The following is a 15,706-nucleotide window of genomic DNA, read 5'->3' on the forward strand; positions in this document are numbered from 1 at the left end:
TCTATGTGATGAACAGGGAGAGAAGCCACAGTCCTAGCTTGTCTGAGTGAACTCATTCCCACGAGAAAACCTGCAGGGCCAAAAACACGCCTCCCCACCCCCCTCCCCCGACACCCACAAAAACAAAACAAAACACACCAATCCTCTGTAGGATACTTAGGTTTTCTCATGTTAGAATTGTTCAGCCTACATTTACAGGCATTCTCTAATTAGGTGGCAGCACGTTGCCATAGCCAACGATCTCCAGATTATTTGAAAAGCAAACAGTAGCAACAATATTCTTTTAAAATGGCTTTTATTGAGACACTTGTAGGGATTCTGCAACATTTCCAGTTGGGAATCTTTATTTCCAACTCTTAGGGTGGCTAAACCCTTTTCTGAATGCCAAAAGGCACACTCCCACCACCTTAATGAGGAAACACACTTATCTGTGTCTGTTCTGATATCCAACTGGGACCTGGACCCCAAGCCCCGTGGTGTCTTGTACAAGTCTCATTAGTCCTCCACGTACAACTCAGAAGCCTGTTAATCAGGGAGGGTAATTTCCAAATAAATGTGAGCTGGCCTAAATCCAGCTGGTTATTTCTGATTTGGTAATCTGTAGTATCTTAATTTGGGGACATCCTAAGTTTTGGCTGGTGCATGTAGAATTTATAATCTACCTGTATAACAACAGATGCAACATAGCTCCGTTCCAGCCCCAAATTCCTTAAAGGTTCTAGTCTACTCTTGCACTTCTTCCTGTACTGTTGTTGAGAAGCGTAACATTTTAGGGAGAGGCTGGTCAAATCTCTACTCTCTGTTAACAGCATTAACAAGAGTCTTTCTTTTGGAAACGGACTCAGAAGTTATGGACATCAGCCACTTCAGACTTCTTTAGGCCAGTATCCTTGAGGTGACTGACCAGCCTCCTCATGGATTGGAGTTTCCCATCATTGTTTTAATTGCTGGAAATGTTGGCCTAATTCTGCTTCCTTGTAACTTTCTGCTTTTTAGTACAAGTTCTCTTGGGAATCTACGCATGGTAAAATACCAGCTCCTTCCATCTTTACAGCCCTGTCAGTGCTGTGCTCTTCAAAGCCTTTCCCTTAATAGCAAGAGGGCCAAGAGTGGCAACAGAGGCAGAGCTGCCTGCACTACAGTTGTTCCCATCGTAAGGTGAAAACGAACGCTTAACTTCATCTAGAAGAAAAAAACAAACAAAAAAACCCATCAGGCTATTAAGATTCTGCCTGCAAATTAATGCCAATCCATGTTTACATTTTTTTTTAATCATTGAGACATTTACATATATATGCAGGCTCTGCTCCTTAACAAAAGGTGAACTGAAAAACTCAAGGGTGTTTATTTTTCAGTTAAAAAAAAAAAAACGAAAAACAGATTTTGTACCAGGTGCCTCAAGAGAAAGCATTCTATTTGCAGATGACAGATCTTGGGTTTTCCGCAAGTTTCCTCTGTGACTGTGGCTGCCATCTCTGATGAAAGAGTTATGGCATTAAATGGCAAAAGATATAATGGACACACAGGACTGTCATGTGTAATAAAGCAAATATTTACATTAAGCACAATACAGCAATTTATTTAGATGCTTAAAATGAATACAAAGGGAAAATAAAGATCACAAAATTATACATACTACAACAGTGTGTCATATATTAGATGGTATAAATGAATCCACCATGATGGTGTTGAACTAAAGATAAAACTAAATATCCAAAATGCAGCACTCATTGGTTTGCTGCTTCAACACAACACACTTTTATACAGATCTAAAAGGTGTCAAAATTAGTAGCTGCAAAGTCAATTCTTGCATGTGATTTTAGCTTAAAAGATTTCAGAAAACAGATCTGAAATACCAGTTTTTGTTTTTGACAGCTGTAATGTCAAGGATATTCAGAACAAGAAAAATCCTATAATACAAGAGAGTCCAGATATATATCTTACGTGGCTGGCCTCTGTTGCAAGATTGTACAAGGTTATGTGCAAAAACTAAGTCTGTCCAAAAAGTCCATACTAGCGCAGTTTTGAGCTTTTGCTAGGTAAACTAGATAGAGCGTTTATTACACAGCAAGGGCAACACTAAAAAAAGAAATCTATGATGGGCACACAGTAACAGGATCATGAGCATCACTTGAATAGGTCTAAAAGACTGTACAAATATACATTTCAACTATTCAGAATGAATACATGAAAAAAAATCGCTTTTCCCAAAGTCTACTATACACATTAGACTGGTAGCTTGTATGTTGGCCCTACACTACCATGTGAATTAGTTTAACACTTCTCAAAGACATCTGACCAATCATTTCACAGAGGGAAAGAAATGTTGAAAAGGCAGATAAAATAAACCTCTGCTTTTCCTCGTGTGTATTCATGAGTCACCAGCTTATTGGTTTTTCACATTTAGTTACCGTGTCTGTCAGAGAAGGTTCTGAAGCAAGAACAGCCTGTCCTGTCATAGACTTAGAAATAACCACTGGAACTGCAGCGGCCACATGCCCCACAGTCCAACCAGTACTCACAAGGCAGTACCAGTGAGAAGACAGCTTTGCAGTCACACTGGAGATCAGAGTTCCAGGCTGCAGCATGTCACCAACGCCAGGGAACCTGGCACTTAGGCCTGTTGGCTGCTCAGTTTAACTCCGGCTAAGCTGCCATGCATGGGCTCAGCTACTCCATCAGTCATGTTGTCAAACTGTTCCCCATCCTCACTGTCAATTGTGCTATTCTGCCACTCAATCTGGGGGTTAGATAAGCGCTCATCATTCTCAGATGCATTCTTCCACTGTGACTGGTCCTTAGACCAAAACCCTTCAACTTTTCCATAGGAACTATTCTTCCATTTCAACTGCTCTCTGTTACCTTGCATGGTAGCCTTTTTTTTGGCAGCTGGCTTACTGCTCCTTGCATCTTCGCTTTGGGAAGACTCGTCAGACCAGGTTCCTGGTTTCATTTCGCAGGTATTGTCCTCAAAGTCTGACACTTGTTGGGATCCAGGCCCACTCTCAGATGGAGAAGCACCGTCTTTCCACTCAACAACATCGTCTTGGTCAACCTCACTATCAGATGCATTGTGCATTAGTTTGGTTGGTTCCTCAGTCAAATGAATAGTTTCGTATTTTGAACCATCCTCTTTTTGGTCTAGCTTCTCCTCAGATTCTAAAGCATCCTCAGGAATTACCTTCAGTACATGTTCCTCTGGGTTATCGCTAGAGATTTTAGGTTCAACTTCAAAAACAGGGTCAAAAGGGCTACCACTTTCATTGGATTCTTCTTCCAAATTTTCAAAACTGTCTGAGGAACTGTCATCTTCCTTCCCAAGGTTGAGCTTTTTGTCAGCAGTCTTACTAGCATTGACTCTGGAATCCTTCTCATCATGATTTTCAAATAGCCACTCAGCATCAAAATCCATCTCATGCTTGACTTTATTTAATTCTTTCATGTTAAACCCCAGCAACACGCCAGGCTTGTACTTTTCACAATCACGGACACACTTCTTCCTTTTGTTACTAAAATGGGAAGCGATGTCACTCTTCCATAACCATAAACTGGCTGCTAGCTTCTCAATTTCTCTCCTGGTGGGATAGGGCTGTTTGTTGAAATACTTTGTTAGAAAGCTTTTCCTGGCTTCATAGGAATCATCTTCATGACCCTTGGGGTCTAAAGCTAAAACAACAGGCTCTTCAGGCTTCTCTTCAAAGAAGCTGGGTGAATCACTATCATCATCTAACTTTCGTTTTTTCAGTAAGGGAAATTCCATTTGCTCGTAAGTGCGCTTCACAGGTGCCAGACTTGGAGACTGATTAAGCCGAGAGGGTGCATTTGTCTTATCCTGGCCATTTTGGGTCTTTCCAACACCCCTGCAGTGAACTAGATGCAGAGTGATAGTTGAGGCGGTCATGTTGCTGGTATACACACCAAGGCAATGGATACATTTGTAGGTGAGCTTTTTCTCAACTGGATGAACCGTCTGAATAACTTGGTGCCTCTCTCGTAAGTGATGTGCAAGTGCATCAGATATGGGTCCTTTTAGGATTGAAAAGCAAAGAGGACAAAGGGTTTTCCCAACATCTTTTTTATAGGGCACTGCAGCTTGAGGTGAACTTTTTACAGGGATATCTGCCTTTTCCTGAACTTTTGGCTGCGGCTTTGGAGGAACTGGAGGATTATTTTGGGCATGGTAAGCAACAGATTCAGCTGGGGCATCCCTCAGATTGTATGTAGTTACCAGGAGATGGATGTTAGTGTGACTACCCTGCTGCAATGTCAAATCAAAACTCAAAGTAGAATCTGTTTTAGGTCCCATCTCTTCATCAATGTGAACCATCCGCATGTGTGCGGCCATCTTTTCCACATCATTGAAAGTTGAACGGCAATATGGACAAGACAGACCATGAATTAACATATGGTTGAGCAGGGTATCTGTGGGTAAATAGCGATTACAGTAGAGGCATTTGCTAGTAAAATTGTGTATTTTCATAATGTAGTTGGCTACTGCTGGGACTTTCTCAGCTTTATGTTCTTTTTCGAAGTGCACACTATAGACATTTTCAGGAAAAAGCTCATTACAGATTGTACATATTTTCCACTTTTGAGTTGAGGAAGTGTTACCTGGGGGAGGGCCTGTGGCAGCTGCAGCAGGTTTGGAACTGGACTGACCTAACACTCTGGATGCCTGTGACTGAGAGAGGGAAGGAGACTTTAACTGGCCCGATGAGAGAGAAGAGGCATTAGCAGACTGCAGGGAGTATCTTGCTGGTGCCTGGGACCTCTGCTCTGACCCAAGCCCATAAGACCTTCCATTTCCACTTGGAAGTAACTGCTTTACAGACTGAGATTGTTGAGGAATGGAAACTGGTGCGTTGCCACCTAGACCCAGTCTCATTGACTGACCAACACTGTAACCCTGGCCTACAGATTTGACTCCATAGTTGTTCTGCTGCAGATGAACACTGGACATCATGTTGACTCCTGTAGAATTTAAGTTAGGCTTTGGTATTGAGAGTCGATTCACCATCTGCTGTGATGGTAAAGACCGGACATTTCCAGAAGCAAGGGAACCGATTCTTGGTGGGAGTCCCATGCTCTTCTTGTCTTGAGGTTTGGGAGCAATTAGCATCAAGGGTTTGGATCGGGGAACCACTACATTTGTGTGCCCAATCATGGCAGTGACCTGATAGCCTATACGTTCATGGTCTTCGATGACATGCTGTACCAAAGCTTCATAGGACTTTGGCATGAAAAGGCATCGCTTGCAGTGAATACTACTCTCTTCTCGGGCATTTGAGCCTAAGGGGACTGCCCCATTGAGTGATTTTTCTCCTGCCTTTGCTATGTAAGGTGCTGCCACATGCTGAAAATGTTCCCTGTAAATGTGCTTCCTAACTATTTCATAAAGAGGATCTCGGTAAGTGCACTTCTTACAGTAATAAACAGCTTGCTCTACACTGTCAGCCTGCTTAGGTTTAAGGCCATCATTTTTGTTTTTATCTTTGAAAGTGCTGAGGCTGCTACTTGGTGCGCTGGCGTTCGGAGCATGAAATATTTTAATGTGTGTTTCCAAAGTCTTTTTGTCTGCATTGAAGGTACAGTAGGGGCAATTAAGGAGAATCCTATTTTCAAAGTCTTCACTATGGACATTGCGGAAATGACTTTTGTAGGCAGAGAAGAATTTTGAGGAAAATGGACAAGCGCTGCAGCAGAAAGGTTTTGTCCGATAGTCCTAAAGTAAACACAAAAACTAGAATTAGAATGCCACTTCAGATAGGCAGTTAACAGATTCCAGATCCCCCCCGGATATTCTTAATAATGCATTGATTTTAGGCCACGCGTGGTGGCTCACGCCTGTAATCCCAGCACTTTGGGAGGCCGAGGTGGGTGGATCACCTAAGGTCAGGAGTTCAAGAGCAGCCTGGCCAACATGGTGAAACCCCATCTCAACTAAAAATACAAAAAAATAAGCTGAGCGTGGTGGTGGGCGCCTGTAATCCCAGCTACTTCAGGAGGGTGAGGCAGGACAATCGCTTGAAGCTGGGAGGTGGAGGTTGCAACGAGCCGAGATCGGCCATTGCACTCCAGCCTGGGTGACAAGAGCAAAACTGTCTCAAAAAAAAGCACTGATTTTAGTATGTTTTTTCCTTTTGTATAGTAACTTTATCAAATAGAAACTCAAAAAAAAGCTATCTTAAACCAAATATTTTTGTCAGTGTAAATTAAAAAAATGCTAAGTTCTTTCTCAATGTTTAGGGGAAAAAAGTCACATTTTAGTTAAACCAAAGACAAATGACTTCAAGATAAACATTTTGCAGCTAGAAATAACAAGAATAACCTAAATGAAGGAAGTTACTAAAGACTTCAGGTTTACTATACAGTCATGTGTTGCTAAACCACAGGGATGCATTCTGAAAAATGTATCATGGTGTGAAATCCTCGAGTGTATTCACACAGACCTAGATGGTAGAACCTACTACACGCCTAGGCTACATGGCATAGCTTATTGCTCTTAGGCTACAAACCTGTACAGCATGTTTCTGTACTGATTACCATAGGCAATGATTAACACAATGGTAAATATTTGTATGTTTAAACATAGCTGAGCACAGAAAAGGTGCAGTAAAAATACAATGTAAAAGATAAATGATACCATGAACAAAGCTTACAGGACTAGAAGTTACTCTGGGTGAGTCAATATGAAAGCCTGGGACATTACTGTACACTACTGTAGACTTTATGAACACTTAGGCTACACAAGTTTTACTAAAAAAAAAAAAAAAATTTTTTTTTTTTTTTTGAGACAAAGTCTCACTTTGTTGCTCAGGCTGGAGTGCAGTGGCACAATCGGCTCACTGCAGCCTCAACCTCTTGGGCTCATGCGATCCTCCCACCTCTGCCTCAGTCCTGGGGACTACAGGTGTGTGCCACCACACTAGGGTAAATTTTGTAGAGACAGGGTCTCCCTCTGTTGCCAGGCTGGCCTTGAACTCCTGGGCTCGAGCAATCCTCCTGCTTTGGCTTCCCAAAGTGCTGGGATTGCAAGCCGCTGTGCCCAGCCCTAAAAAATATTTTTTCTTCAATAATAACCTCAGCTTGCTGTGGTTTATACACTTTTAAATTTTTAACTTTTTGACTCTTTTGTAGTAATACTTAGCTTAAAACACAAACAGATTGGCCAGGCACAGTGGCTCACACCTGTAATCTCAGCACTTTGGGAGGCCCAGGCGGGTGGATCACCTGAGGTCAAGAGCTTGAGACCAGCCTGACCAACATGGTGAAACCCTACCTTTACTGAAAATAAAAAAAATAGCTGCGCATGGTGGCAGGCACCTGTAATCCCAGCTACTCGGGAGGCTGAGGCAGGAGAATCACTTGAATCCAGGAGGCAGAGGTTGCAGTGAGCCAAGATCACAGCACAGCACTCTAGCCTGGGCAACATAGCAAGACTCCATCTCAGAAACAAACAAAAACCCCAAAAACAAACACATTGTACAGCTGTACAAAAATATTTTCTATCTTCATATGCCTATTCTATAAGCTTAAAAAAATATATATAAAAAAAAAAACTTTCCCAGCACTTTGGGAGGCCAAGGCAGGTGGATCACAAGGACAGGAGTTCGACACCAGCCTGGCCAACATGGTAAAACCTCATCTCTACTAAAAATACAAAAAATTAACCGGACGTGGTGGCAGGCGCCTGTAATTCCAGCTACTCAGGAGACTGAGGATGCAGTGAGCTGAGATCGTGCCATTGCACTCCAGCCTGGGCGACAAGAGCAAGACCCCGTCTCAAAAAAAACCCAAAAACTTTAAAAACATTTTTTTTCTTAAAAGCTAAGACACAAACGCATACATTAGTCTAGGCCTACAGAGAGTCAGAATCAACAGTATCACTATCTTCCACCTTTACATCTTGTCCCACTGGAGGGTCTTCAGGAACAGGAACACACATGGAACTGCCATCTCCCACGGTAACAATACCTTCTTCTGGATAACTGCAGAAGGACCTGCCTTAGGCTCTTCTTGAGGAGGTCTCACACTTATTAAGAATAAGCCCACGGTGCTTTGTTTCCTTTTTTCATCATAGATTTGATTGTAAGCAGATAATGAACCATGAATATTCTTCTCTATTAATAAAAACCTTTTGGTATTGAGATCCATGTTTTCAAACTTTTTTGTTGTTTGAGATGGAGTTTTTTTGCTCTTGTCACCCAAGCTGGAGTGCAATGGCACAATCTCAGCTCACTGCAACCTGCACTTCCCGGGTTCAAGCGATTCTCCTGCCTCAGCCTCGTGGCTGGGATTACAGGCGCCCCACCACCACGCTCGGCTAATTTTTTTGTATTTTTAGTAGAGACGGGGTTTCACCATGTCGGCCAGGCTGGTCTTGAACTCCTGACCTCAGATGATCCACCAGCCTCGGCCTCCCAAAATGCTGGGATTACAGGCGTGAGCCACCAAGCCCGGCCACGTGTTTTCAAACTTAAGTAGCTTGCTGAGGTCTGCACTGCTAAATCCTTCACTGAATTTTCTTGAGGGTTCTTCTTTTGCTTTTCCTGCAGTTTCCTTTTCTCTTTCCTCTTCACCTATGCGGGAACTTGTTCTAGTTCCCACAGCTCCTCACCAGTCAATTCCTCAGGAATCACCTCTAGGAGCTCCTCTGTTGTCCTCATCCACACCCAGGTTAAAGTTGTTTGCCATCTCAACCACAGACTTTGTGATTTATGCAAATCCTTTTAAGTCATGGACAAACCTCGAGTGTATTCTTCCAGATGCCATTCATACACTCCTTGATGACATCAACCCAAGCCCAAGCAAGATTCTTAATGCAGTCACAGATATTGCAATCCTTCCAGAATTGTATCAGAATCTTCTCAGTGTCTCCCTAGGCTGCGACGACAGGACAAAGGCCTTTCTCAGATAGTACGCCTTAAAAGCTGCTGTAACTCCATCAGTTGGATCAAAGAGGTGGTGTTTGATACTGGGATGAAAAACACCACTTAAAGGAGGCATTTGCTTATCATTGACAATAAGCAAAAGCTTGAAGGGTATGTTATTCTCTCAATACTACTTCTCCACTTTGCAGGCATATCTATTCAGGAGGGCATCTTGAAAGAGGAGCAGGGTCACCCACGACTTCTTATGTCTCCTGCAGTGCACTGGCCAAGTGTGTGTGTATTGATATGCTTGAAGCCCCTAGGGTTCTCACCATGCCAAATCACAAAGGGTTTCAATTTGTGGCCTGCAACATTGCCCCCAAGCAAGACGGTCATCCAGTCCTTAAAAGACTTGAAGCCTGGCATTGCTTTGGTCTCCTCATGGATCAAAGTCCTTTCAGGCATCTGTTTCCAGAATAGAAAGGTTTCATCCATATTGAAAATTTGTTCTGGCAAGTGATTTTCCTCCAGACTCAGCTTATCTAGAGTTTCCCAAAATTCTTCAGCTGCCTTTACATCAGCACTCACAAACTCACCACTTTCCCATTATGTAATGAATAACGATTCTTGAATTGTTTACACCACCCAGAACTAGCAGTCAATTCAACATCACAGCCAGGTCCAGCCTTTTCTTTCAACACCTCAAACACACTTTTTGCTTTGGGATCATCATGGTGCTGAGAGGTACACAGCACCGTGTGCACCTGTGTCTGCTCTTCAATCCAGGTCATCAGAAGCTTGTGTGTGTCTGATAAAGGCCCTTCTTGAATTTTTGTTAGTCTCATTGCCTTCAATGAAGAAGATGCTTTAACAGCTTCTGTCACTTTGTTCTTGTTCTTCAAGATCATAGCTATGGTAAAATGGGACAAGCCTGACTGGCAAGAAATAACCATCACTGATTCTCCACCTTCGTAGTCCTTAATCACTTCTGTTTCCAGGTTAATCACTCAACATGGCCCCTTACTGGCAACATTATGGATTTTGTATGCTTAGGGGCCATGATGAACAAAATACCATGAGATTAAACCATGCACAAGAATGATGCAATCAAGAGACACAGTGAACACAAGCTGTATGAGGCTGCTACCAGTTACCATGAAAAGCTGTTTTAAAAAGGAGTACACTCTAAAATAAAAAGTATATATAGTAAATACATAAACTGGCAATACGGTTTTTAACTGTCATTATCAGGAAGTCATGTGCTGATGTTCTCTGTCTAGTACAGACTGCATATGCGACTATGTTCCCCCAAGATTATAACGGGGCTGAAAAATTTCTGTCACCTAGTATTTACTATATAGTTGACTCTTCAACAACATAGGTTTGAACTGCTTATATGTGGATTTTTTCCAAACAAATGTAGATCAAAGATACAGTATTCTTAGGATGCTCAAACCCTCTTATACAGAGGGCTAGCTTTTGGTATATGCAGGTTCTCCAGGGCCAACTGTGGGACTTAAGTATGCAAGGATTTTGGTAATGAGGTTTTTTTTTTTTTTTTTGAGATGAAGTCTTGCTTTTGTCCCCCAGGCTGGAGTGCGATGGCACGATCTCAGCTCACTGCAACCTCCACCTCCCAGGTTCAAGCGATTCTCCTGCCTCCCCCGCTCCCACTTCCAACCTCGAGTAGCTGGGATTACAGGCATCTGCCACCACACCTGGCAAATTTTTGTATTTTTAGTAGAGAGGGGGTTTCACCATGTTGGCCAGGCTGGTCTCGAACTCCTGACCTCAGGCGATCCACCTGCCTCGGCCTCCCAAAGTGCTGGGATTATAGGCATGAGCCCCGCACCCGGCCGGTAATGAGTTTTTAATCATTATTTGAGTGTACCACTTACTTCTATATTTTTTTAAAAAAAGTTAACTCTAAAACAGCCTCAGCCAGATCCTTCAGGAGGTATCTAGAAGACGACACTGCCATCACAGGAAATGATGGCTCCATGTGTGTTACTGCTCCTGAAAACCTTCCAGTGAGACAAGCTGTGAAGGTGGCAATGGTAATACCATCGATCTTGACCCTGTGTAGGCCTAGGCTAATTATGTCTGTGTCTTAGTTTTTAACAACAGTTTAAAAAGTTAAAAAAAAAAAAAGTTTAAGACTAGGAAAAAGCCTGTAAGTATATGAAGACAAAATATTTTTATACAGCTGTACAATTTTTTTTTTTTTGGAGCGGTAGCAAGATTCATTATGAAGAGTGAAAGGACAAAGCTTCCGCAGTGTGGAAGGGGACCCGAGCAGGTTGCCGTGTTTGTGTTTTAAGCTAAGTGTTATTACAAAAGATTCAAAAGTTAAGAATTTTAAAGTTTTATTTTTTATGTAGCCTAAGTGTGTTTATAAAGTCTACAGTGATGTACAATAATGTCCCTTCATATTCAGTCACCACTCAGAGCAACTTCCAGTCCTGCAAGTGCCCAATATAGGTGTACCAATTTTTCTTTTATATTGTATTTTTACTGTACCTTTTCTATGCTTCACTATGTTTAGAAACACAAATACTTACCATTGTGTTAATCACTCTTATAGTATTCAGTATATAGTATTCTCTTATAGTAACATGCCATACAAGTTTGTAGCCTAGGAGCAACAGGCCATACCATATAGCGTAGGGGTAATAGGAGGCTATACCACCTAGGTCTGTGTAAGTACCCTTTATGATGTTTGTACAACAATGACATCACCTAACAGGGCATTTCTCAGAATGCATCCCATCATTAAGCAATGCACGACGGTATTATATGCTGTAAATAACTGTATGTGCTATACTTCTATGACTGGCAGCACAGGTGGGTTTACATTAGTATCACTACAAACATGAGTCATATGTTGCGCTATGATGTCATAAGGTAGCAAGTTTTTCAGCTCAATTATATTCTTATGGGACCACTGTTGTAGATGTAGTTCGTCACTGACCAAAATGTCGTTATGTGGTGAATGACTGCGGTAAAATTCAGGGCCCACGATGTTTTAGTGCAATTAGACAATTACAAGAGATAAAGCTATATCTTTTATTCCTTTCCCCATTATGGATAAATTTTCATAGAAAAAAGGCACATCTCCATTTTTTCCTCTGATTAAAGTACAGTGTAGTATCAGATTCAGCGCTGATCAAAAGAAAGACTGATTTGAAAAGTTGGCTTTCTTCTATAAGCCTTGCTGTTCCTTCTCAACCAAGAACACTTCAAAAGAGCTAATGAAGTAATAGCTGCTTTAATTCAAATCAAGAAGTTAAATAAAAATGTCCTACAGACTGTGAGGAGGGTGTGGTATTTAAAAGCCAATAATACATTATAGAATATACTGATATCAAAGAGCAACTTTCAGAATTATGATTGTTAACACCTATGCAGTCAGTCCTTTGATGAAGGCAGGTGAACTGACATGCTTGGCAAGAGATTATCTTTTCTCTCTAGAAACCTACTTGTTTCAGATACTGGTTTGAACCATGATGAAATACTCTGCTTCTCAAAGCTCAACTCTTCTTTAGTATTCAGCTATGAGGCTTTCAGATTGATAAAACTGAATTAAATAAATGATGTGTCCCAGTGGAAAGTATTCTCATTCTAAGACTGCTGGTTAGTAACTTTGCCTCGGGTATTAAAAAAAAAAAAAAAAAAAGTCAAATATCTGAGTATTAATTTCCTGAAAAGTATGTTCCGATAGATGAACAGATCATTAATGCAAAATGAGAATCACTCCTAAAATAGGTAATGGTAAAAATTAAATTGACAATTACCTCTCTCTATGCAGAAGGAAATATCACCTATATGACATCATCATCATCTATTGATACTTGCTGGCAGTGCTAATATTGTTTTTAATGCCAATTTGTAAAGTTTTATCTCTCTGTCACTGACATCCTACAGAGTCACTTCCCCAGGCCTCCCATAGAAGTTGGGTGCCATCAACATAGGGAAATAAGAAAAGCTTAAATGTAAGGAAGGGTCTTGTCTTTTTCTGTGCAGAAAAAACAAGAATGGCAACACAGATGCAGAAAAATAGAGCCAGAGCACTTTTAGGGGAAATGGTGGGATACAGCAGGCTTCGTAACTTTTAAGTAACAAAATTTTGTTTCTTCTTACACCTCAAGTTTTAGTCCAATGACAAAAAAGGACAAGAAGTTTTTCTTAGTCTTCCCACTGGTCAGGAAAATATGAAATGCAATTTTGCCACTTTGGATGTTTGGCACTTGCCCGCAATCACTGCACCGCCATAAAAGGCCTAGGGCTGAAAAGGGAGTACACCAAGCATGCTGCCACCTGAGGAGTCCCCTGTGCCACTTACCTGGTTTTTCGTAAGCGATGGGTCCCACAGTCCTACATCCTCCCATGTAGTGTTTTTCAAATAAAAGTCATTAGGTTCAAATTGTTTAAAATCCTAGAAAACAGTGAAATAAGTTTACAAAAACATAGTGGTATAAACGCTAACCCAATCTTACATGTAAATCTCACCTCTTAACTAAGATGGGGAGAGGCACAGGAAAACCAACGTCAACAAGGACTTAAACTAGGAGTGATAAGGCTCTTAAATATAAAAAGGCATATGGAAGTTGCAGTCTACATTTTATATCAACCAACCACTTTCCTGATGGTCAGTCAGGTTTCCAAGGAAATTGCTGGAAGTTCTAATTAAGTAAAAAATTCAGCCACACACTAATATCAAAGCACTTTTCATTAGAGTACTGTACTCTAACTCGTCAGTTACAGTACTGGAATGGTGTCTAAAATAGCAATGTTTGCTTACAGCACTGCAAATATGATTTCTGGTTCTGTGCAAAAAAAAAAAAAAAGATTTTTTTCGAGGGGAGGGGGCAGGAGATCAGATCAGGAAGAAAACTCAAATTTCAAACCCAAAAAGGCAGAAAGAAAGCTATTCAAAGAAAGTTAAGCAGTATGATGTTAAATTTATACTCTCATGTAAAAATTTAATGGTCCACTTCCCTCCAGACTAGGAAGATTAAAAGTCTTAGGGTAAAATCCCACTTGTTCCTAAAAAGTTCACAGTTCAAGGTGGAAAATGAAGTCTACACATAAATAATCATAGGAGGAACAAATCAAATGCATGACAGAAAATGTACTGTGATGTTGGCATTAATTATTTCTATGAAGATGACCCCACAGAGTGCAAAGTGAATGGACTGTTTCATTTGGGCAGATCTACCTGAACTCTGGGGTTGGAGAAGGGCTACTTCCACACTTGGAACAACGTGACTAGAGAAGTCAACTTTTGAGCAGCTTCTGTTTCCATGCCATACTCTTCAAGTATTATTAGTGGAACTCAAAATAAGAAAACCTGTTGTATGAATGAATTTGCTTTTTTACTTCCAATTCCATTCAAACACTTACTGATCACCTATTATGTGCAAAACACTGTGCTAGGTGCTGGGGCTAAATGGATAAACAAGGTAGCTATGTTCCCTAGCCACCTAGAACTTAAAGGTTAGTGGGGGAAACAGCTTCAAACATTTCTTTTCAATCAGGGGCTCTGACCAACAAACCATAAGACCTGGAACAGTGAGATGTTGAAAAGGAGACCACTGCATGGCTATCCCACAGAGCTGTTATAAAGCTCATAGAATAAAACAGCTTGAAAAACAGTTCATAAAGCCCAAACTGTTATACAAGGGGGAAAGTAATAGTCTATGATGGGTCAAAAGGGGCAACAAATGCTCAAATCCTAAGGAAAGAGACAACAAGCACCCACACAAGCATGCCTCAACAATTAGAAGAAGGTCAACCAGAACATTCAGGCGTATCAGAATGAGAATAGGCTTTGAGTCCCACAGACACTGCCACTTTCTCAGCTGCAAGGCTGGGCCTATTTATTTGTTCTTCATCTGTGAAGTGGAGATAAGAATTGCTACACTGCCTCCCGCCTCCATGGTTGTTCTAAGGATTAAATGTATAGACAACTTTACGGCACCTAGTTCAATGCCTGACATGCTTAAGTCCTCAATGGTAGCCTTCTGCTTCCGGATGCAAAAATGAAAAAGCCCATTTTAGGGAGAAAGGCACAAGTTAATGCTATTGAGAATGTTTTTGTGAAGCTACTGCTGTGGCTGAAATTCAGAATCACATCTAAGATTTAGCCATCTTGGCCACTGACACAAAGTAATGGATCAGAAGCTGAGTCATGTTAAAATTTAAAAATGACATGCTACTTACTTCTATATGTTCTTTACAGTATTCCAACCCAATGTCACTAAGTATTTTTTTCACAGTTTTCCGGGCTTTTCTTAAACTGCCAAGATTGTTGACAGGAAGTTGGAACATAGTTTCTATTGGAAAAAAAAATTTAAGTCAAAGTCAAAACACGTACAACTTGTAATATTTACTAATTCCACTGACGATAGGATCATAAAACCTACCCATCTGACAAAAAAGGTGCATAGATATCCTCATCTAGTGTGTACACACACAGACACACACCTGCTTTCATGTGCATATGGCTTGATATATCCATCCATCCATCCTTCCTTCCTTTTCTTAAGACAGAGTCTTGCTCTGTCGCGCAGGCTGGAGTGCAGTGCACTCATGGTTCATTGACTGCAGTGCACTCACGATTCACCATAGCCTCAACCTTCTGGGCTCAAGTGATCCTCTCACCTCAGCTTCCCAAGAGGAAGGGACTCCAGGAGTGCGCCACTATGCCTAACTAATTTTTAAAATTTTTTTGTAGAGACTAGGTCTCACTATGTTGCCAAGGCTGGTCACAAACTCCTGGACTCAAGCCATCCTCCTGCCTTGGCACCCCAAAGTGCTGGGATTATAGGCGTGAG

General features: G+C 41.3%; 1 protein-coding gene across 5 annotated transcripts in view; it reads right to left on the bottom strand.

Moving 5' to 3' along the window:
• Window positions 1–1,552: 1,552 nt before the first annotated feature.
• The window catches only part of ADNP (activity dependent neuroprotector homeobox), a 41,113-nt gene continuing 26,959 nt past the window's right edge, over window positions 1,553–15,706 (bottom strand). For 4 of the 5 annotated variants that reach the window (XM_034947245.4, XM_034947244.4, XM_055104865.2 and 1 more), the window contains 3 exons: window positions 15,093–15,205; window positions 13,213–13,305; window positions 1,553–5,722 (listed from right to left, as the gene is read on the bottom strand). In XM_034947245.4, coding sequence (XP_034803136.1) covers window positions 2,615–5,722; window positions 13,213–13,305; window positions 15,093–15,200 — 3,309 coding nt within the window. In that variant the 5' untranslated portion in view covers window positions 15,201–15,205 and the 3' untranslated portion in view covers window positions 1,553–2,614. The remainder of the gene's footprint in view (window positions 5,723–13,212; window positions 13,306–15,092; window positions 15,206–15,706) is intronic. The other variant, XM_034947248.3, reaches the window with a different exon arrangement.

The sequence above is a fragment of the Pan paniscus genome, chromosome 21, assembly GCF_029289425.2.
Source record: "Pan paniscus chromosome 21, NHGRI_mPanPan1-v2.0_pri, whole genome shotgun sequence".
In the NCBI taxonomy this organism is placed as follows: domain Eukaryota; kingdom Metazoa; phylum Chordata; class Mammalia; order Primates; family Hominidae; genus Pan; species Pan paniscus.